Below are 23,723 nucleotides of genomic sequence, written 5' to 3'. Positions count from 1 at the left end.
ATGGCCGTATACAGCAGCCTCACACAGCCCTATTCGCTGGGGTTTATGGGGTTTATACTGAAGAATTGTACTAATCTTTATACAAACGCTTCAAAGTTGGGAGTTGCCATGTTTTCCACTACTATATGTAGCTTTTTTTGTGTGTAGCTTTTTCTTGTATGGAGCTTGTTTTTGTATGTAGCTTTTGTATGTAAACATAATGATACAGTATTCACCTTACTTGCTCCTCGCATCAATGTTTAACACATCTCAAGCAGGAGAAGACTTGCTTTAATGCTTTTTGGACTAATCCCCCCCCCCCCCTTTTTTTAAAGAATGAAGCGTAAATGGTCTCATTTGGATGGTGCTGGAGAGGAGCTGGGAGGGGCTGGCGTTTATTTAAATGAAGAGACCGAGGACTTGAAATCCAATGGCAAATCATCTTTAAACAGGCTACATTCCTGGGCCGACCCACAGAACTCTGTCAACAGGGTTTTAGAGCATATCAGGTCTGGAGATGATGTCAATGACATTTTCCTCGAAGATTCCATCAACAAGAAGTTTGTGGGATTTTATAATGACATCACAGAGGAATGTGGACCAGAGGATAAGCAGCATTCATGGGCGGTTCTAGAGAAACCAGAGGAGGTCATCATGTATGGACCCTACTACCCCAATTATAACAATGGACAACATAGCGAAGATATTATCATCAAACAAACTCAAGAACTCCTTGAATCTGAGGATGTTTCTGAAGACTGGAATGTGTATCTATTCACCTTGAACAGCCCCTGTTTGGCAAGAACCATTGAACCATGTATGCTAAATCTAACGCGGAAGGCTTTTGAATGGTACACCCACCATGGGGTTAGGACTTCTATTGGCTACAGAAAGTGTTGGGGCTTCAAGGGAACCAAAGAGAATGTATTCAAAGATGTCAGTTATGCCCAGTTCGAGCTATTATTTGGAAGTCATGATTATGAAAACTACCTGAATAGGATTTTTAAAAATCCTGGAAATAATCTAGTCCCATTATGTGAAATTCTGTTCTTGACTATCAAAAGATGGCTGAGCCAGGAAAACAGGAATTTAAAATTCCATCTAGATAACACTACTCCACAAAAGGGCAGAAAAAACGATTTCAAAAAGATCTGTGTAATTTCAACATCAGGTTTGCAAGACGAGAGTGAGGTCTTGACACAGGAAATAACCACTATGCTTGAGGCTGTCCACCCCTCTCTTGTAGATGAAAAAGAGTGTTTAGAGGAGTATCTGGAGAAAGGGAAGGCATTTGCCCTTCATTACAGTTTCGACCCAGAAATATGTGACACGGATCGTACTAAACTTAGACTGTCATTTGAGCAGTGCTGGAGAGTCATGGTACAGGACAAATATGCTGATCTTCTCAGGGAGAGATTAATAAAAAACTTCAACAGGGGGGTTGTCCAGCTTTTCATCAAGGATGTCACCGCTCTTACCAAAGACTACATTCAGATTGGTCAGATAAAGTTTCCAGATCAGGCTTGAGAAGTTTTCGCCATTGTCCCTTGAATTGCTCTTTGCTTCAGCAGGGATATTGGCCCTTGACTTGTTGAAACACAATGCACAACATATTCTGTCTGCCTATTTGTCCTCTCGTCATTTTGCTGAGAAAGAGTGATTTTCCTTTTGAATGTAATATGTATAATAACAATGATGTGTCAAAATTGCTTGTCTTTATTACATTCCTCAGTATAGTTACAGGTGCACACTAAGGAAGGGCATCAAGTACAGTGTTAGTTAGTGCACATCGAGCTCATGGAGATACAGGTGCCATCTCTCACTGTGTAGTAGGGGTTCTCAAGGGTAACTTACAGTATATCACAATGGTGTATTAAACAATTATACTGGAGTGAAGTCTTTACATAGAAATGTATGTTCATATTTTCACGGTCAATTGCATGTGACAATGCTCCTCTATTTCCCATACCAAATGTGTGTTTACCCCCTGCAATTTACAAGCAAATTAAGGCATAACATTTTATAGTTAAAGTATATGTTTTGTTATCAGTATTTGCTTCCAAATGCTTGTTTCTTGAATGAAATGTTGTTTTTGTTTTCAGTAGAACAAATACCAGGGTGTAGAACCTACCCAATTACACTGAAATAAACAGACATGGAAATATCAGAGATTACTACAATTATTTTGGGGAAGGATAATCTTTTAGAGTTCTTGCTTGTAGGAACACACTCTGCCCCTTTCATGGGTGCACAATTTCACTATGATCTACAGAGGGTGGTATGTGCCACTAAATCCATGTCCCATTCATCACAAGCAGCTTAGTAGCCAGGCTAGGTAGTTTATCAGTAAGAGATGACAGTATATTTTTTTTAAATCAAATAATAGTTTTGTCATACACAAGTACAAAGCAAAAAAGTCACAGTAAAGATGACTAGGATGCAAATGTCATAGTAGCTAGTAATAATACATTAGAAAAAGGTGAAAATAATTGACAGCATTGTTTTTGCAGTAGGCAATCACACTATACAGAGTGATGAAGTCCATGGAGTTCATTCAACAGTGACGTCCGGCGAGTGGGTAAAAGGAAATCAAATCACTTTGAATAAACAGAGGATTGTTTTTGTCTTGTCCTATATTATCCCTCGCACATTGGAGGTTCCTGTGAGCACAGGGTAATTGAGGGAGTGCGATCAAGGCCTGCTATGTGTGCTTCACTTTTTCTCTCTTCTTTTTGTCATTGGTTCTATAGATATAGATTTCTCCACCTGAACAGTTCTCCTTGTGTGTTTAATTCCCATCTTTCTATGCCGGCTGGTTCTGTGTGTGCTCCAGACCTAACTTAGTGCCGGAGCTCAGAAAGGCAGGTACAGTAGCTGTGCTGTGTGTAGCTTGGTGTGAGAAGTCAGCAGTGGTCCACTCTGTTTTAGGCCAGGATCAGGCTGTTCCAGGGCTCGTTCTTGGAGCCAGAGGACCCACCGTGCCCCCCAGGGGACAGCTTGAGGGGCAGGGCCCCACCCTGGGCATTTATATATGCTGGGAGGCCCGAAACCTGGAGGGACAGGAAGACAGGTGGGCTAAGAGCTTTGTATGTGTGTGTGTGTGTGTGTGTGTGTGTGTGTGTGTGTGTGTGTGTGTGTGTGTGTGTGTGTGTGTGTGTGTGTGTGTGTGTGTGTGTGTGTGTGTGTGTGTGTGTGTGTGTGTGTGTGTGTGTGTGTGTGTGTGTGAGAGAGAGAGAGAGAGTTCATTGACTAACCTGTGTGTGTGTGTTGTGGTGGTGTGAGTACAGGCTGAGTGCCTCTGGTTCTGTCTTTATCTGGCGAGGCTCCTCTAAGTTACAAGGAGCACTGGGAGTGCTGCTGGGGGTGTGGCCATCCATGCCTGGAGTCCCTACAACACAGAGACCAGGGTTACTTTACAGACACAGACACACACTCACACACACACACACACACACACACACACACACACACACACACACACACACACACACACACACACACACACACACACACACACACACACACACACACAGACCAGGTTTGGACTTGTTGAGGTTCTTGGGTTTGCGTTTGCGGGTCTGAATCCCCTCCTTCTTCATGGCTAGGGGACGAGGAACCCCATGTAGTTTCATGTAGAGACCACAGGCGTTGCAGACAGGCTCTCCCTCTGCGTTGCGTCTCCACAGTGTGGTGGTGGTGGTGTGGCAGTTAGTGCACAACAGACCCACTCTTCGAGACGCAGACTGAAACACACAGAGAGTGAGAGAGAGAGAAAGAGACCGACATAGAGAGAGAGACAGAGAGAGGGTGAATCAGATGAAATCCACCACATAAAATCAAATCAAATCAAATGTTATTTGTCACATGCGCAGAATAGAACAGACCTTACAGTGAAATGCTTACTTACAAGCCCTTAACCAACAATGCAGTTTTAAGAAAAATAAGTTTTAAGTAAAAAATAGATAAGTAAAAAATAAGAAATAAAAGAAACAAATTATTAAAGAGCAGTAGTAGAATAACAATAGCGAGGCTATATACAGGGAGTACAGTATCAAGGTAATTGAGGTAATATGTACATGTACAGTAAAAGTCAGAAGTTTGTAGGTTAGGTTGGAGTCATTAAAACTTGTTTTTCAACCACTCCACAAATGTCTTGTTAACAAACTATAGTTTTGGCAAATCGGTTAGGACATCTACTTTTTTTCTACAATTGTTTACACTGTATCACAATTCCAGTGGGTCAGAAATGTACATACACTAAGTTGACTGTGCCTTTAAACAGCTTGGAAAATTCCAGAAAATGATGGCATGGCTTTAGAAGCTTCTGATAGGCTAATTGACATAATTTGGGTCAATTAGAGGTGTACCTGCGGATGTATTTCAAGGCCTACCTTCAAACTCACTGCCTCTTTGCTTGACATCATGGGAAAATCAAAAGAAATCAGCCAAGACCTCTGAAAAAAAATGTAGACCTCCACAAGTCTGGTTCCTCCTTGGGAGCAATTTCCAAACGCCTGAAGGTACCATGTTCATCTGTACAAACAATAGTACGCAAGTATAAACACCATGGGACCACGCAGCCATCATACCTCTCAGGAAGGATATGCGTTCTGTGTCCTAGAGATGAACCTATTTTGGTGCAAAATGTGCAAATCAATCAACAGCAAAGGACCTTGTGAAAATGCTGGAGGAAACAGGTACAAAAGTATCTATATTCACAGTAAAACGAGTCCTATATCGACATAATCTGAATGGCCGCTCAGCAAGGAAGAAGCCACTGCTCCAAAACCGCCATAAAAACCCAGACTACGGTTTGCAACTGCACATGGGGAAAAAGATCGTACTTTTTGGAGAAATGTCCTCTGAACTGTTTGGCCATAATGACCATCGTTATGTTTGAGGAAAAAGGGGTGGATACATTGAAGCAACATCTCAAGACATCAGTCAGGAAGTTAAAGCTTGGTCGCAAATCGGTCTTCCAAATGGACATTGACCCAAGCATACTTCCAAAGTTGTGGCAAAATGGCTTAAGGACATCAAAGTCGAGTGGCCATCACAAAGCCCTGACCTCAATCCTATAGAAAATTTGTGGGCAGAACTGAAAAAGCGTGTGCGAGCAAGGAGGCCTACAAATCTGACTCGGTTACACCAGCTCTGTGAGGAGGAATGGGCCAAAATTCACCCAACATATTGTGGGTAGCTTGTGGAAGGCTACCTGAAACGTTTGACCGAAGTTAAACAATTTAAGGTAATGCTACCAAATACTAATTGAGTGTATGTAAACTTCTGACCCACTGGGAATGTGATGGAAGAAATAAAAGCTGAAATAAATAATTCTCTCTACTATTATTCTGACATTTCACATTCTTTATATAAAGTGCTGATCCTAACGGATCTAAGAAAGGGAATTTATACTAGGATTAAATATCATGAATTGTGAAAAGTTTAAATGTATTTGGCTAAGGTGTATGTAAACGTTCGACTTCAACTGTAGGTAGAGTTAAAGTAGGCATGCATAGATAATAAACAGAGAATAGCACCAATTTACAAAAAGTGTATTTACACACATACAGAATGAGAAGAGTGGGTGGGAGAGAAAAAATGTGGAGTAGAAAGAATGGGAGAGAAGGAAAGAGAGAGAACTACAGAAAGCGAGACAATGCTACTGTCATATTTTGTTGTGTGTACTATATGTTGAAGATGAACTCTTCTCTTGTCACCTACCAGCCGTCTTTGGGGTTTGATGAGGGGTCTGTTTATACCGTTCACCTTATGGTAAAGTCCACAGGCGTTACACAGGTAGTGGCCCGTACCATCCCGTCTCCACAGTGGGGTGGACATCGCCCCACAGTTCACACACTCACGCCCCTCAGCAAAGTCATCATACAGCTCTGTTGGAGGGAAGGAGATGAGAGGGGGGGGGGGGTTGAGAGAGAGAGGTATTGGGAAGTAAATGCAAACACTGCTTACCTACACATTACATAACAACCTAAAATCACAAAATAACATCAGACAGTTTATCCAGTCTTGAAAATCAACTCAGAGGATGCTAGTGTGTCACTGCAGAAGAAGTGCAGAAGCAGTGACAACTCCTGACCAGAAGACGGTGCTCTCTCCCTCCTGGCCATACTAACCATAGAGCGAGATAGAAGACTCATCTTTATAATTGTGCCCTTATAGCGTCTGTGACAGCATGAGCAGGGCCATTAAGGCTACAACCCATAGAATCCTCATCCAGTTGGCTACTTTGACTACTTTAAAATGGCGGAAACATGGTGGAAGCCTTTAATGGTGCTCAACATACTAAAACAGCCTTTTGGCCACTATAGGCCTCTATCAATCTCTATGATACTAACACACTACTCCATAGAAGTCTGGAATTCTTCCTTATCTGACAGCTCCTCCCTTGATAAAGGGCTAGGCTGGAAATAGAGATGGAATAGAGCTTCATCTTATACAAATGGACAATCTCTATAGAGATACTATGACGTTTGATAAATACAATCTTCTCTCTCTCTCTCTCTCTCTCTCTCTCTCTCTCTCTCTCTCTCTCTCTCCTCTCTCACACATACAGGGTATCTCCAGTCAGCACTTAACCACTCTGTCAAATGTAGTATCTAACTATATTGTGTATATACTTCATATAATCACACAACATTTGGTATTTGGAAATACAAATTGAATTGAAATTAAACCGTGTATAATACTATAGATGTATTATCTGATTCAGTGGGTTGTTTCTAAGGAATGTGTCTACGCTGATATCTGGAGGTAGAGGCAGACTTCTTTCAAGGTTGACAACAAAGCAGAGCTACAGCAGTGCATGGAAGGGCAACCTTGGGCCGGGTAGAAGCTAGCCGACACATGGCAGAAACACAAGACAATAGACAAAAGAACTGCTAAGGAACAGATGTAGGGTCTAAATTTGACCTATATTGTCACAGCAAAATAATCCTGCATCGACAGGATTTGAAAGTTTAGTCCATAATCCTACTTGATTGGTGGTTAGGCTGTTAGCTACCCAAAAGTAAGCTACATGAAAAGTGTCCGTGGTGGAAAAAGTACCCAATTGTCATACTTGAGTAAAAGTATAGAAAATGACTCAAGTAAAAGTGAAAGTCACCCAGTAAAAAACAACTTGAGTGAAAGTCTAAAAGTATTTGGCTTTAAATATACCTAAGTATAAAAAGTAAAAGTATAAGTATAAATCATTTCAAATTGCTTATGTTAAGCAAACCAGATGGCACAATTTTCTTGCTTTTTTTATTTATAGATAGCCAGGGGCACACTACAATGCGCAGACATAATTTACAAACGAAGCATTTGTGTTTAGTGAGTCCTCCAGATTAGAGGCAGTAGGGATGACCAGAGATGTTCTCATGATAAATCCGTAGATTGGAACATTTTCCTGTCCTGCTAAGCATTCAAAATTTAACAAGTACTTTTGGGTGTCAGGGAAAATGTATGGAGTAAAAAGTATATTATTTTCTTTAGGAATGTAGTGAAGTATATGTAAAAGTTGTCAAAAATATAAATAGTAAAGTATAGTACAGACAAAAAAACGACTTAAGTAGTACTTTAAAGTATTTTTACTTAAGTACTTTACACCACTGAAAAGTGCAATACTGTTAATATAATATAGCCGTGTGTTAGTGTGGGTTTTCAGTTAATTTATGTAAATCACAAAGCTTCTGAAATTCTGGAAGATTTTCAAAAAAAGAGTGATCAAATGAAAGTCATATATGCACATCCATGTGTATAAATCTCACAGAATGTCACTAAGTATCGTTATCTCTGTGGGTCTATTGTTGAGAAATGTCAGCACCGGCAGTCTGTGTTATAAGGTCAAGAGTAAAACATTTTTTAAAGTGTCTATTTCAATGTTCCATCTGAACACAATATAACCCTGTCCCATAAAGTCTTCATAATAACAGAATGTAGCATTTACATATTGCTGTTGGTTCTTTCAATTTTCTGAAGAGCTTATCAGTCTTAAATCTATGAGAAAATCACCTTTCAATTGGAATGGAATTCAATGGTCGTGAAAACAGTCTCCCTGGGGCAGAATCTTAACTTCAGTTCCACAGATGTACCTCAAGCTTTTGGCTAAATCATGCATTGATGTCAATGAGCATTGTGTGCGGATCTCAATTTGCAACACATAGTATGACCCCATGTGCTACTCTGCTTCCCCTGATGGGCCAGATTGGCACCAGATTGTTTTTTACCACTGTAGACAAAAAAATATGTATCCTGTATATCCCTCAAGAGCATAACTGAAGGGATTACTATTATGTTTAGAATTCATGTGATTTTATCATTGTAAATTGCTGATGTGTTTACATTCAAAACACAGAGTAAAATCAAGCACAGGCCGCAATGATAGGCCTTTCGCTCCAATACTGCAAGTTACACTAATAAGCATCTTTACTGTACATGAAAAACATCCCAATATCAGATTAGATCAACTATATTAAATTCTTACACGTAGATGTATAATATATTCCAGAATGTAATGTATAGGGATTTAAAACAGTTGATCTAATCTGATATTTAGATGTTTTTCAAGTATAATATATTCCAGAATGTAATGTGTAGGGATTTAATATAGCTGATCTAATCTGATAATGGGATGTTTTTCATGTATAGAATGTAATGTGTAAGGATTTAATATAGCTTGGGGAGTGTAAGGATGTAATATAGCTATGAGAGTTTTCCTCTCTCCCTTCCTCTCACTCAGTCCACCTCTGGAACAATAGCGACTCACTCTCTCTTCCACAGTAGAGCCCTGATACACTCAGTCTAAATGAATGGGTTTGGATTGAAGTACAACAGCACCCAGAGAGGTGAGAGGGTTGCATTAAATCAATGTGTTATCTGAAAAACTGAAGTATCTACACTGGAGATTTCATAGGATAGCAGTTTGTTTTGATATGATCATGGTACCTTGCAATGTTATTGTTCCTGTGTTGAAATCTAAATCCAGGTTTGGTGTCTACTTCTATCCGTGGTTGTCTGTGTTGGAAAGATTTGCCAATGGGAGTGATTGTAAAAATGTGGATTGGAGCAAAGACATTATCTCATCCATAGATCAGTGCATATGTGGACAGCTCCATAGAAAAAGAGATGGTCTTACTAGATCACATAAGGTCCAAAGCAAGAAACCCATCACAGACTAAGTAACATGTAATCAGACAAAGGTGATGATGACACAATCCAAACCAGTGCTTGTGGTCAAACTACCATCCTATTGTGATTAACTGTTGATCACTGTGTCTGGAGTTCACCAAAACTCTACATAGTGAGGCAGATCCATGTCCCAGAGGTTCCTATTCAGAAGCAGATCAAGAATCAGCCAATTCATACGCACCAACTGTAGACGGCATCAGCATTAGCCGTAGCCTACCGGCTAAAGCCCTTTTGAGATGGAAGACATTTTCCAAATATTCTGAACAAATATATATACAAAATGCAACAATTTAAATGATTTTACTAAGTTACAGATCATATAAGGTAATCAGTCAATTTAAATAAATTCATTAGGCCCTAATCTATGGATTTCACATGACTGTGCATGGGTGCAGCCATGGGTGGGCCTTGGAGGGCAGAGCCCCCCCTCAGACGATCCCGAAGGTGAAGAAGCCAGATGTGGAGGTCCCGGGGTAGCATGACTACACGTGGTCTGCGGTTGTGAGGCCAGTTGGACGTACTGCCAAATGTTCTATATCAATGTTGGAGGCAGCTTATGGTAGAGAAATGAGCATTCAATTCTCTGGCAACAGCTCTGGTGGACATTCCTGCAGTCAGCATGCCAATTGCACACTCCCTCAAAACTTGGGGTATCTGTGGCATTGTGTTGTGTGACAAAACGGCACATTTTAAGTGGCCTTTTATTATCCCCAGCACAAGGTGCACCTGTGTAATGACCATGCTGTTTAATCATCTTCTTGAGCCAGGTGGAAGGATTATCTTGGCAATGGAAAAATTATCATTAACAGGGATGGAAACACATTTGTGCACTCAGTTTTAGAGAAATAATATTTTGGTGCGAATGGAACATTTCTGGGATCTTTTATTTCAGCTTGTGAAACATGGGACCCACACTTTACATGTTGCGTTTATATTTTTGTTCAGTGTATAATAATATTCTATACATCTAACATTCAGTACACTCTTAGAAAAAAAAGTAGCTATCTGGAGTCTAAAAGGGTTATTTGACTGTCCCCATGGGAGAACCCCTTAAAAAAATGTTGGTTCCATGTAGAACCCTTTCCAGAGAGGGTTCTACATGGATCCTGAAAGGATTCAATATGGAAGCAAAAAGGTTTCTTCTATTGGGACGGACAAAGAACCCTTTTGGAAAAGTTTAGATCAGTACTGAATGTAGGTCTACGTTGTGTACTCCCACCACCAGACCAGTAAGCAGTTTTTACCTGGACTTTATTTGACGTAAATATGGCCTAGTTTCTGACGCACATTGTAACCAGAGCGATTTCCATTCCAGCTGCAATGTGTGGAATTCAGTCTTATCATTCAGTGTGAACTAAAGTCCCCCAACCACCTGCAGCAATCATACTGAACTAGTCAGGAGGGAGAATCAACCTTCATTTTCTCTAGGATCACAATATCCCGATTAAAGTAGGCTTATGAATATCTTATAACTAAATGTTAGTTTTGGGCAGTCAATGGTTGTAAATGGTTGTAAATATACTGGCCTCAACCTGCACTCTAAATTAGAAATGGTAATGGTGGAATTTTTTCTTCTGATATTTTATCTATAAGTTGAATCGTGTTTCATATTTGTTATTTGAACATTTTTTATTCTCTCTGAGATGAAACAGGAGGCGTTCTGTCCCACGGTTTTTCATTGAGCTTCGCCACTTGCTTCAGTTTTAATTTGTGATGATAGGGTTATATCCATTCTTAAACAGAATAATCGGCACCACAAGAGTGGTATATAATTATACCATTATTGTATTCTCAATAACATGAGACGTTAAGCTTTATAGGCCTATATGCAGTTGTGTCATCATGCGTAGCAAGCGTTTTTAGATTATGAACATGAGACCAAACTAAAACTATTTGATATTTCTGATTGATGTACCATGCATAATGTAGGAGACATCCATTCATCTTGTGATCTGCTACTGAAAATCTTATCTGTTGAATTGCGATATCAGTTTAGGTAGAATTAAACGTGCATTAGGTTTTCATTTTGAGTCGTTTGTGGTAGATGACTGAAATAAAATAAATATATCCTAGGCTGCATTTAAAAAAATATATGTCAAATTCATATACATTTAATTTGAACAAAGTGGTAGGCTCAATAGGGACCACCGTTTTGGAATGTATTCACTTTATTCGAAGTGAATGACTTCTAAATTTGCAATCTCTAATTTATGTTGATAATAACTGGGTGGAATTAGCCTGCTTTGATTTATAATGTAATAACATTTCCCTTTGCTTCTTTTAAAATGTTAAATTTGATTTATGTAGGCCTATTTTAATCTGCCATCGACATAGGACGCAGAAATTCCGAATGGAACGAATGCGTCTGTGAACGATAAATAAGCTGTTGGGCAGAAGGGAGTAAATAAATAACACTTATTCTGAGAAACGCGGGGATTGACAAAATAAGATTTTAATTCCCTGAATATTTGTAGTTCTACAAATGTGGATTTTTTTTAAAGGTCCAATGCAGCCGTTTTTATCTCAATATCAAATCATTGCTGGGTAACAATGAAGTACCTTACTGTGATTGTTTTCAATTAAAATTGTTTAAAAAAATAAACTTCTTAGCAAAGAACAATTTCTCAAGCAAGAATTTTGCGAGGACTGTCTGGGAGTGGTCTGAGTGGGGAGGGGGAAACTGAAAAGGTGCTGTTATTGGCAGAGATGTTTGGAAATCTCTTTCTTATTGGTCTATTAACTAGTTTACCACATGGTGATATCACCATGGAAGGCCAAACTTCCACCAAAACAGGCTGACATATCAGGCTCTTTTCAAACAGCTCTTAGAATAACAGGGAAATATCATAATTTTCACAATTTCACAGTATTGTTTCAATCTCATAGTAGGGAAATATATATAAAACACTTTATCATTTATTAATGGTAAAGACTCATACTATAGCCTATATCCTATCCTATTTCTTACACCTGCCCTATGTAGGCTAGTCTATTTCCAGCTTCTTAAATTGTTTATTTTCCAGTTAAATTGTTTTATGATCGTTTTTCTTCTTCTTTTCCTTGGTTTGACAAGGCAGAAATGCCCATTACTTGACCATTAAAATGCTTTGCTCAGTCTGAGACCTAAAACCTACAATTAAGGATTAAAACATGTTTTCTTCAACAAAAAATCCATAAAATGCAATGTTTTGGGCTGGCTATGCAGTTGGATTTTTTCCCCAATGCATGCCCCAATGTGCAATATTGTCGAGCCCTAGGCCTATCTCTATCTACCCCGTTGGCCTATTTTGTATTCTTTAATATCACAAATGAAAAATTATAACAAATGATAGAAATATCGTAGGATAGGTTACTCATACGATATAACCCTCCGAACGTGTTCAAGCAATGCATTGACTGTGTTTATTTCAAACCATTGATTAACGTTATCATAAATGAGACCTATACAAGTGTTTCCGTGATATAGGGTTGTATTAATTGTATGGCTTTCATTTGATGGAAACCATATTAAATGAAAAACATTATGTCCGGAAGACTTGGAAAGATACACATGTTCAAAGTTGGAAACAAATGTGGAGATATATAACCTATATTGTTCCGCGCAGTTAAACGAACGGTTTTTCAGTGTTGACCTTTGGACAGGCCTAATAACCAACTGAATCAAGTATGACGTTTACCAATAGCTTTAATTCTAGTAATGAAACAACTGAAATATAGGCCTACTCTTGGCAATGTATTAATCTGAATTTGAAAGCTATTTGTTTAGCAAAACATTTGTTGATAATGGAAAACCTGACACGAAAATGTTAATGGTGGATATTTCTGACCATGTTTTCTCCTGTCTTACCTAGGTTGGGGTGCCGTGTCTGGCCCCCGGACTGCAGGCTATGCAGGACGGAGCTGTCGAATGGAGACGTGGCCCACGTCCCACCCATGTTTGGGCTCATATAGGCCTGGTACGGACTGTGGTAGGACCCGCCGAGGCTTCGCGTCCCGTAATGATCCCTCCCGTTGGTGGAGATGTTGAGCGGACTAGTAAACGTGTTCGTCTCCCGAGCTACGGCGACCCCGGATGAGAGAGGTGGGCTGGTGGAGAAGGAGAACCGCGGGGAAACCGGAGGGTGGTGCGCATTGCCGGTGTTGTAGGAGGGCACCGACTCGGAACCCGGCTGCGCCCAGGCCGAGTGGCCTGACACGGGGTTGCTCTGCTGCGAGGACCCGTGTGTCTGGAGGTAAGGCAGCGTGGGGATCATGGGGGTGACCCGGGTCGTGGGCACGTACACCGGTGAGGTTGTGGGGGAGGCATTGTGGAGGAAACTGGGCTCGTACGTCGAGGGTCCGTGGTTGGTTGTCATGGCTAAACCCTGGTACATATCTGCTCCTCTGGGGTGACCATCAGTGTTGATAGTTGGTTATGATAGCAGCTGTGTCCACAGGCTCCTCGCTAACGTGTGAATGATTGCTGGTAATCCAACAGAAATTCTGTCCAACTTCTTCTGTAAACGGACACTTGTCATGTAGTCAAACATAGGCTACCATTTCAAATTGTTTTGTTTTGTTCTTCACCGAATACACTATAGCCTAGTGTAGGCTACAATAAAATAATAACCATCTCTCCAGAGAGGAGAGGAGTGGGAAGCCGAGGCACAGTAATGGACAAGATTCCTGCTCTCACGTTATCATCTCTCTCGCGCGCGCTCTCTCTCTCGCTCTCTCTCTACCTTTCTCTCTCTCTCGACCCACCCTTCACCGTGACTACTGAAGCCTACTCTACCCCAGCTTTAGTTTGAATTGTTTCCTGAAGAAGATCATACGATTAAAGAGATTGTCTTTGTAAATACCAGAAGATCAACGGCATATTTCTCAGATGAGATTAAATGTCACCCAAAACAATAAAATACAAGTAGGCCTACAATGTAACATACGTAGGCCTATATTTTTTTGTGAAGCAATTGAGAAATATATATATATATAATATCTTTATTATGTATAATATAATATATAGATTTTCCACCTATTTATTTCCCCCTTTAGCAAAGTCAATGTGGCAGTTCATGTATGATCAGTTTTGCTCAGACAATCACTTTCAGTTTTTCATTGATTGTCACAATTTGTGAAATTATGGAACAAATGTGTATTATAAAAAACGTGTCGAATGATGTAAACATTTTATGAAAAAAAGCTTTTCTTTTGTGAACGTTTTGTTCGTGCCTATTACAAATCAACTCGTTGCGCGTGATTGTATTTGCATGACTCTCACATTTCAAAATGGTTTATGACATTTACCGCCCAAAAAAATAAAAACAAAAATATGAGATATTAATAAAACATTTTCTTTAATTTGATTGAAGGAGCCTGGACGTTCAATAATATGTTTCACTTGCTGAATAATGAAGACCTTTACGATGAAGACCTTTATTATTGTAAATTGTGATTTTAGCCAGTCAATAATAATACTTATAACAACAACAACACTAGGGCTTACCAGATAATAACACTATTATTAATAATAGCAACGCAATAAACAACACAAATACAACAAAACAATTAGTCTTAATAATAACATAAATAATAATCCATCAATAAAATAGCATAAACATAACGTTAAATATAATGACATTTTTCTTGACCTAACGAATGTTTCTACCGTTGTTAGAGATGATGGAGACTGAGTGCAGGGTTGGTTGGTAACCTATAGAGTCACGGACCGGGCCGATGGTCGACGCCAGACAAGTCTTTAGTCCTCTTCGTCGGATGTGTCGAGCGTTGTTGTTCTCTCGTAGACAGATTTATACCTGTCATCAACACTTGTGGATGTAAACACACGAGGCCACTTCATTGTCCCGCTCTTCCCCTTGACAGTCATACTTTGAATGATGTGGTTCAACGCACTATGCCTGCTGCCAAGTCAATGCCTGCACTTGTGTGTGTGCGTGCGTGTAGCTCAGGAGCAACGTTTTGTCGGTTAAGTCAGTCTAATTTCTGTCAAATTTCGTATTTCTTAAACGAATATAAATTGGGTTATTTTAAGTATTTCTTAAACGAATATAAATTATAAACGAATATAAATTGATGTTCACAAAAAACATATCAATATTATGGCTGTGTGTTAGCTAAATGTAAATTAATTAATAATGAGCAATGAAAAATTATGTTATGTAATAATAGGTTATGTAATAATAGGGATTGATAGCTAAAAGGCCTGTTGGAGTGTGTGTGTGTGTGTGTGTGTGTGTGTGTGTGTGTGTGTGTGTGTGTGTGTGTGTGTGTGTGTGTGTGTGTGTGTGTGTGTGTGTGTGTGTGTGTGTGTGTGTGTGTGTGCATACAGTTAGATCATAGCCTATGTGTTGGTGTGTGTATGTGTGTGATGCATATGCTAGAAAATACTCCAGTTTCAGTCTTTCAATGTCATTATAACATAAACTGTGATAAGGTGGCAATGTGTAGTAGTGGGAGTCGCAAGACTTCAGTGTGTGTATGTATGACCTCAGTGTGTGTATGCATGACTTCAGTGTGTGTATGTATGACAATTTAGGTTTTGTGTCACTTGCCTACACACAATACCCAATAATGTCAAAGTGGAATTCTGAAAGGATGAAAGGTTTTGAGCCAATAAGTATTCAACCCCTTTCCTTTGGCAAGCCTACATAAGTTCAGGAGTAAAAATGTGCTTAAATGGATAGAACCTCTACAAGATCTATGACCCCCCCCCCCCCCCCACACACACACACACACACACACACACACACTCTGTGTGTGGTAATAGCGGTTAACATGATTTTTGAATGACTACCTAATATTTGTACCCCTCACATACAATTATCTGTATGGTCTCTCAGTCAAGCAGTGACTTTCAAACACATATTCAATCAGGGAGGTTTTTCAATGCCTGGCAGAGAAGGACACCCATTGGTAGATGGGTAAAAAACAAAACACAAAAGAATAATGTGCAAATATTGTACAATCCAGGTGTGCAAAGCGCTTAGAGGCTTACCCAGAAAGACTCACAGCTGTAATCGATGCCAATGGTGAGATATTTCTGTATTTCATTTTCAATACATTTATAAACATTTATAAAAACATGTTTTCACTTTGTCATTATGGGGTATTGTGCATAAATGTGTGAGCACATTTTTGATCTTCTATCCATTTTGAATTCAGGCTGTAACACAACTAAATGTGGAATAAGTCCAGGGGTATGAATACTCTGAAGATAGTGGATGTGTGTGTGTGTGCATGTGCTTGCGTGTGTGTTACTCTGGTCCTGTCTATTGTGCCATCAGGCCTTGTGGCCAAACAGGATGCTCTTGGCCGTCGTTGTGGCTACAGTGAGGGGTGACCAGTCTTTGTGGATCAGCGAAAATAACAAGACACCACCCTCTGTATCTCACAGGGCTTCCTACGCCTCTCCCCAGGGGCCCTCTCCCCAGGGGCACTGTTCACCCGTAGGCCTGGTTCTGGTGAGGGCTGACTTCGTCCTGCCTGCCTGGCCTGCTGCCTGAGCACACTCAAAACAATGTAGGCTTTGTTTGGTTGACCCAACTGCTGGCTTGCAGGCCTTGGGTCATTTAGTTGGGTTGTTTTCTTTACAAACTGCTGGGTTATTGATGCTGGGTGCTGGGTTATTGGTGATGGGTTATTCAAATATGACCCAGCAGGTCTGATCAGAAGACTGGAGGCATAGTTTAGTAGGCATGTGGCTTTTAAGTAGTTATTTCTAGCCACCGATTGGAGTAAATGTAATGCCTGTTCATCTGTTCTGTTGTATAGTTTTCATATGTTAAAGTTAAGGTTCAATGAGGTTTCTCGAACTGTATAAGTTCCCCAAAAACCTATGTAAATCCCATTGTTGGGATACGGTAAGGAGGTATACCTTATTATGAAATAAGGGGGTATACCTTATTATAATATGTAAAAAATAATCTTAAATGTGCAATATGCAGAAATCACTACGCAATTTCCTGGTTGCTATAAAATTCAAATAGTTTTCCTAATTTCAGTTTGTGACAAAACAACAATGTATAATGTAGACAATCATTGTACCATCTGAACCGCTGTGAAATATCTTTTCAATAACAAAATATATTGCATTTTCAGCTTTTTGAAGCTAGTGTACAAAACCGAATGTAAAATATGCAAAAACAACATTTAACCTATGTTTGGGTAATCCCAATAACCCAACTTGTTAGGTTATTGACACAACCCAACTTGTTAGGTTATTCACACAACCCAAATAACCCAGCGTGCGTTCTGTTCAATATTTACCCAGCGCTGAGTTATCAAATAACCCAAATTGGGTTGTTTTTAACTTAGTATTTTTTAGAGTGCAGAATGTTTCCACATCTAGACAGCCATACCTGTTTGATGTATACTGCTACAGCAGGTATAACTTTTCTCTAAAATATCCAACTTTCTCCCTCTCTACCTCTTTCTCTCTGTCTCCCTTCTCCTATCTGTTTGTGTAGATGACAGGGTGTGCCCAGCGCAGCCAGCCCACTTCAGTCCAGTCCAGCCCGGCCAGCCCAGGGCAGGGCAGCCATTACAATATTGATTCTCCTGTTCTTGGCCCCTGGAGAGTCAAGGCAAATAGCCCAGTATTGCTGCATTGGAAAGGAACAGGGCATCATCAATGTGTAACTGGCGGGCTGATAAAGCAGCTAATAACTACGTCTGCAGCTATTAACCCACAGAGCCTCGCTACGTGAGGAAACACTCTGTGACGCGTATCCCCGATGAGTCATCAACTTGCCTGGGGTATATACAGTAGGAGGGGATCTATAAGGGAATCTATAGGGAAGCGGGACAAGGTGTTTTGTGGCAACTTTAGCTGATGTGTAGGTTTGACACTGTGCATTACACGATCGGTTCTGACTGACACTTCATTGATTACTTTGTATGGAAATGAACATATTGGTTTGAGTATACTTGGATGTCTCTTGTGCATGAGTGTGTACAATAGGTGTAGCTGTCTGAGTTGTGTACTTGTACATGCCTTGGCCATAATATCACTGACAGAATGTGACGGGGGCCAGATCTCACAGAGGCTGGATCTGAGACGGAGGCCAGATCTCTATGTATGTCTACTGCAGTGTGTGTGTATGAATTAGGTGTTGGGTGAAGGACCAGATAGAGATGTTGGTGTGTGTGGGGGGATAGACGAAGCTGGAGGGGACTGTTATGTGGGAGGTGTATTTTGTGTGTGTGTGTGTGTGTGTGTGTGTGTGTATGTGTGTGTGTGTGTGTGTGTGTGTGTGTGTGTGTGTGTGTGTGTGTGTGTGTGTGTGTGTGTGTGTGTGTGTGTGTGTGTGTGTGTGTGTGTGCGTGTGTGTGTGCGTGCGTGCGTGCGTGTCATAGGCAGCCTGGCTGTGTGGAGAAGAAACTGCTTTCCGTATCCATAAGTATCCAGATATCCATGTCCTTTGAAATGTTTGAATCATTCTCAACTATAATGTGATTTGTGGATTCAAATAAAGTATTTTATGTGTGTGTGTGTGTGTGTGAATGTGTGCGTGTGTGTGTGTGTCTCCATCCAGTCTCGAATGAGTCCGGACTCCAGGAAAGCCTGTCCCCGTCTGGGCTGGGGCAGAGACCTTGTCACTGGGGGGGTCAGTGGCACACTGCAGCCCTTCTTCCTCTGGATAGACCCCCGGCGGATCCCCCTGGCTCCAGGAAGAACACTTCAAATGAGGGAGCAGGAAGTGCCGGGCCAGGGAACTCTGTAACAGAGGACCTGGAGCAGAGGCCATGCATAAGAGCACTGACCTTTTCCTGCAGGACTGGAATTAATGCATATTGCCCAATGTCTGTGATGCAACCATGGTTTGGTTGCCCTGCCTAGTCAAATTTGAGCATCTTGAACCTTATTGAACTCATCTGTTTTTTGCTGAGCATATTTACCTTTTTTTGATGAGCCTCATTGATTTGAGTGTTTGTGTGGAGGGTGTGTGACCAACGGTAATCAATGTCAGGTTACAGTGAGGTTGTTTGTCGTGAGGACAGTTCACTCACACCACTCATTCTCTGGGCTTGTCTTAACACAGGGCTATCTATTCAAATCAATTGGCCAATGATGACTGGAGTGGACAGGTACTTGTGTCTGCCAACATATATAAAAAATAATATTTTGAGTGGGCCTTTAATCAATGCTAATGCAGATACCTAGTACCTAGCTAGGTTGTATCTATGTGTCCTATATGGTTCTCTCTCTCTTTCTCTCACTCTCTTTCTCTCTCTCTCTCTCCCTCCCTCTCTCACTCTGTCTCACATTTTAAAAATATTTTTCTCTCCTACCCCTATCCTAATACATTGGAGTTCTGTTGGACAAATAAAACATAAAATCGTTCACTATGATGTGTGTGTGTGTGTGTGTGTGTGTGTGTGTGTGTGTGTGTGTGTGTGTGTGTGTGTGTGTGTGTGTATGAGTGAGTATGAGCGGGTGTGTGTTATTTTTAGGTATCTGTGTTGTGTTTGTGGATTAACTTTGTTTGTTCAATTTGGGCTAGGGAGTCGGGAGGGAGAGACATAGGTCTGCACATACTCTGTTATCCCGGAGTTTGTCTTTGACTAAATAATTAACTTAGTCCTCCAGCTGTAGCTTCTCATGTGTGATAAATTGTGCTGAATAGGAGTTTAGTCACACCATTATAAGAGCTGTGTAAACACACTTCAAACACCGGATAATTAATTACAATACTACACTGCTGAATTCTAGAGGAGTCATTTTCCCCGTTGGAATAATCTCCCTTGTTTTAAAGCTTTTTATACAGCACAATAATAATGCATTTTCTAATGCTGTCTTTGATGTGAGTAATAGTTGAAATACCACTTCAGCTTTGATTGCCTGTTTATGATACAATACCATGATGTGCCTCATGATCACTTTCACCGCACATTGCTGGGCCAACCCACCATTCACATGGTGGCCAATCGTATGAATTTAGCTGCTGATTGACAGCCCATCACAGCCACTCCATAAACCTATGTATCGAGGGGAGTTGCCCTGCCTTCTGCATATGTGTGTGGTTTATCAAAGGTGTATTTTTAGTGGTTGAGGCACAGGGATCCCAGGCAGACCTCAGGACCTCTCCCAGTGATAAGCAATGGCCAAAGTCCGCTAGCCTGGGCCTGGAGAGTGAACAGCACACACACACACACACACGCACGCACGCACGCACGCACGCACGCACGCACGCACGCACACACACACACACACACACACACACACACACACACACACACACACACACACACACACACACACACACACACACACACACACACACACACACACACACACACACACACACACACACACACACAGAGATAAGATGCTGATAGTGTAGGCCTCAGTGGCGACACTGCGTGGTAGGCAGCGGGGACAGAAGTGTGTGTGTGTGTGTTGGGTGTAGAGAGAGGTAACGTATGGGTAAGAGTGTGATGGGGTTAGGTGGAGGTGAGGTTGACGTAGGCACAACAATCGATTCACGACAATGAGACGGTGGGTTCATGTCGGGTTCAGATACCAGGTTAAAGACAGAGAGATGAGTAAGAGAAGGAGAGAGTGGTAGAGATACACAGAGAGTACTTTTATGGTTGTCACTGTTGTTTTTGTTGAACATATTTGCTTTGGCAATGCAAGCCCTCTCACTTTTCATGACACTTTATTAAAGTTTATTGAATGAGAAACTGTTCACCCCTGTCACTTATAGTGCTGTTCCTCCTAATGTCAAAACAGTGAAAAAGACAACAAAAACAGAACAAGGAAGTGAGAGGAGAGAAGTGTTTCAATCAAGAGATAGATAGGAAGTACGTCACAATAAGACAGGGAATATTCCTGTTGTGAAAGGATGAGCGTATACAGGACAGAGAGAGAGAGATGGAGAGAGCGAGTGAGAGATAGACATTGAGTGATAGAAAGCAATAGAGAGCGATAGAGAAGGTGAGGCACAGAGACGGAGTAGGAGAGAAGAGATGGAAGCCACAGGAGGAGCAGTGGAAACAATAGGGCTCCATAGTGCTCTTTCTTATCTGTCTGGGGCCTTATCCAGAGGGCTGGCTCTGTTAGTGTAACCTCCCTCCATCCCCCTCTCCTTGCGGGCCACTGGACACCCTTATCAGGCCAGGGCTGACGTCAGGCAGGGGCTAGGGAGCAAGGGGGATGGGGGGGGGACAGGGGGAGCAGGGGAGACAGGGGGGGCCGGAGACGGACCCTGATAGTGGGAGAGAGACAGCCTCCTCTGGGCTGTGGGAACCAGGAGGCTGGGCCCTCCCCGACCCACTGACCCTGCACGTCCACCACATACAACACACACACCAGTACCAGAGTATGGGCTGGCCCAATGTATGTCTGTCAGTAGAGCCAGTACCAGGGTATGGGCTGGTCCAGTGTATCTGTCAATAGAGCCAGTACCAGGGTATGGGCTGGACCAGTGTGTCTGTCAGTAGAGCCAGTACCAGGGTATGGGCTGGTCCAGTGTATCTGTCAATAGAGCCAGTACCAGGGTATGGGCTGGACCAGTGTGTCTGTCAATAGAGCCAGTACCAGGGTTTGGGCTGGTCCAGTGTGTCTGTCAATAGAGCCAGTACCAGGGTTTGGGCTGGTCCAGTGTGTCTGTCAATAGAGCCAGTAACAGGGTATGGGCTGGTCCAGTGTGTCTGTCAATAGAGCCAGTACCAGGGTTTGGGCTGGTCCAGTGTGTCTGTCAATAGAGCCAGTACCAGGGTATTGGCTGGTCCAGTGTGTCTGTCAATAGAGCCAGTACCAGGGTATGGGCTGGACCAGTGTGTCTGTCAATAGAGCCAGTACCAGGGTATGGGCTGGTCCAGTGTGTCTGTCAATAGAGCCAGTACCAGGGTAAGGGCTGGTCCAGTGTGTCTGTCAATAGAGCCAGTACCAGAGTATGGGCTGGTCCAGTGTGTCTGTCAATAGAGCCAGTACCAGGGTATGGGCTGGACCAGTGTGTCTGTCAATAGAGCCAGTACCAGGGTATGGGCTGGTCCAGTGTGTCTGTCAATAGAGCCAGTACCAGGGTATGGGCTGGACCAGTGTGTCTGTCAAAAGAGCCAGTACCAGGGTATGGGCTGGTCCAGTGTGTCTGTCAATAGAGCCAGTACCAGGGTATGGGCTGGTCCAGTGTGTCTGTCAATAGAGCCAGTACCAGGGTAAGGGCTGGTCCAGTGTGTCTGTCAATAGAGCCAGTACCAGAGTATGGGCTGGTCCAGTGTGTCTGTCAATAGAGCCAGTACCAGGGTATGGGCTGGACCAGTGTGTCTGTCAATAGAGCCAGTACCAGAGTATGGGCTGGTCCAGTGTGTCTGTCAATAGAGCCAGTACCAGGGTATGGGCTGGACCAGTGTGTCTGTCAATAGAGCCAGTACCAGAGTATGGGCTGGTCCAGTGTGTCTGTCAATAGAGCCAGTACCAGGGTATGGGCTGGACCAGTGTGTCTGTCAATAGAGCCAGTACCAGGGTATGGGCTGGACCAGTGTGTCTGTCAATAGAACCAGTACCAGGGTATGGGCTGGTCCAGTGTGTCTGGCAATAGAGCCAGTACCAGGGTATGGGCTGGACCAGTGTGTCTGTCAATAGAGCCAGTACCAGGGTATGGGCTGGACCAGTGTGTCTGTCAATAGAACCAGTACCAGGGTTTGGGCTGGTCCAGTGTGTCTGTCAATAGAACCAGTACCAGGGTATGGGCTGGACCAGTGTGTCTGTCAATAGAACCAGTACCAGGGTATGGGCTGGTCCAGTGTGTCTGTCAATAGATCCAGTACCAGGGTATGGGCTGGTCCAGTGTGTCTGTCAATAGATCCAGTACCAGGGTATGGGCTGGTCCAGTGTGTCTGTCAATAGAGCCAGTACCAGGGTATGGGCTGGACCAGTGTGTCTGTCAATAGAGCCAGTACCAGGGTATGGGCTGGACCAGTGTGTCTGTCAGTAGAGCCAGTACCAGGGTATGGGATGGACCAGTGTGTCTGTCAATAGATCCAGTACCAGGGTATGGGCTGGTCCAGTGTGTCTGTCAATAGAGCCAGTACCAGAGTATGGGCTGGTCCAGTGTGTCTGTCAATAGAGCCAGTACCAGGGTATGGGCTGGTCCAGTGTGTCTGTCAATAGAGCCAGTACCAGAGTATGGGCTGGTCCAGTGTGTCTGTCAATAGATCCAGTACCAGAGTATGGGCTGGTCCAGTGTGTCTGTCAATAGAGCCAGTACCAGGGTATGGGCTGGACCAGTGTGTCTGTCAATAGATCCAGTACCAGGGTATGGGCTGGTCCAGTGTGTCTGTCAATAGAGCCAGTACCAGGGTATGGGCTGGTCCAGTGTGTCTGTCAATAGATCCAGTACCAGGGTATGGGCTGGTCCAGTGTGTCTGTCAGTAGAGCCAGTACCAGGGTATGGGCTGGTCCAGTGTGTCTGTCAATAGATCCAGTACCAGGGTATGGGCTGGTCCAGTGTGTCTGTCAATAGAGCCAGTACCAGAGTATGGGCTGGTCCAGTGTGTCTGTCAATAGATCCAGTACCAGGGTATGGGCTGGTCCAGTGTGTCTGTCAATA

At 42.3% G+C, this 23,723-nt stretch overlaps 1 protein-coding gene across 1 annotated transcript; it reads right to left on the bottom strand.

Moving 5' to 3' along the window:
* Positions 1–1,677: 1,677 nt before the first annotated feature.
* Positions 1,678–13,835, bottom strand: gata4 (GATA binding protein 4). The gene is made up of 5 exons (XM_064991213.1): positions 13,016–13,835; positions 5,704–5,870; positions 3,515–3,722; positions 3,234–3,367; positions 1,678–3,029 (listed from the first exon to the last, which is right to left on the bottom strand). Exons 1-5 carry the CDS (start codon positions 13,539–13,541, stop codon positions 2,904–2,906), a joined length of 1,161 nt encoding a protein of 386 aa, XP_064847285.1. The 5' UTR covers positions 13,542–13,835; the 3' UTR covers positions 1,678–2,903.
* Between the last annotated feature and the right edge of the window lie 9,888 nt (positions 13,836–23,723).

This window comes from Oncorhynchus masou, chromosome 16 (genome assembly GCF_036934945.1).
Source record: "Oncorhynchus masou masou isolate Uvic2021 chromosome 16, UVic_Omas_1.1, whole genome shotgun sequence".
Lineage (NCBI taxonomy): Eukaryota > Metazoa > Chordata > Actinopteri > Salmoniformes > Salmonidae > Oncorhynchus > Oncorhynchus masou.
This window is presented reverse-complemented; position numbering and strand designations above follow the sequence as displayed.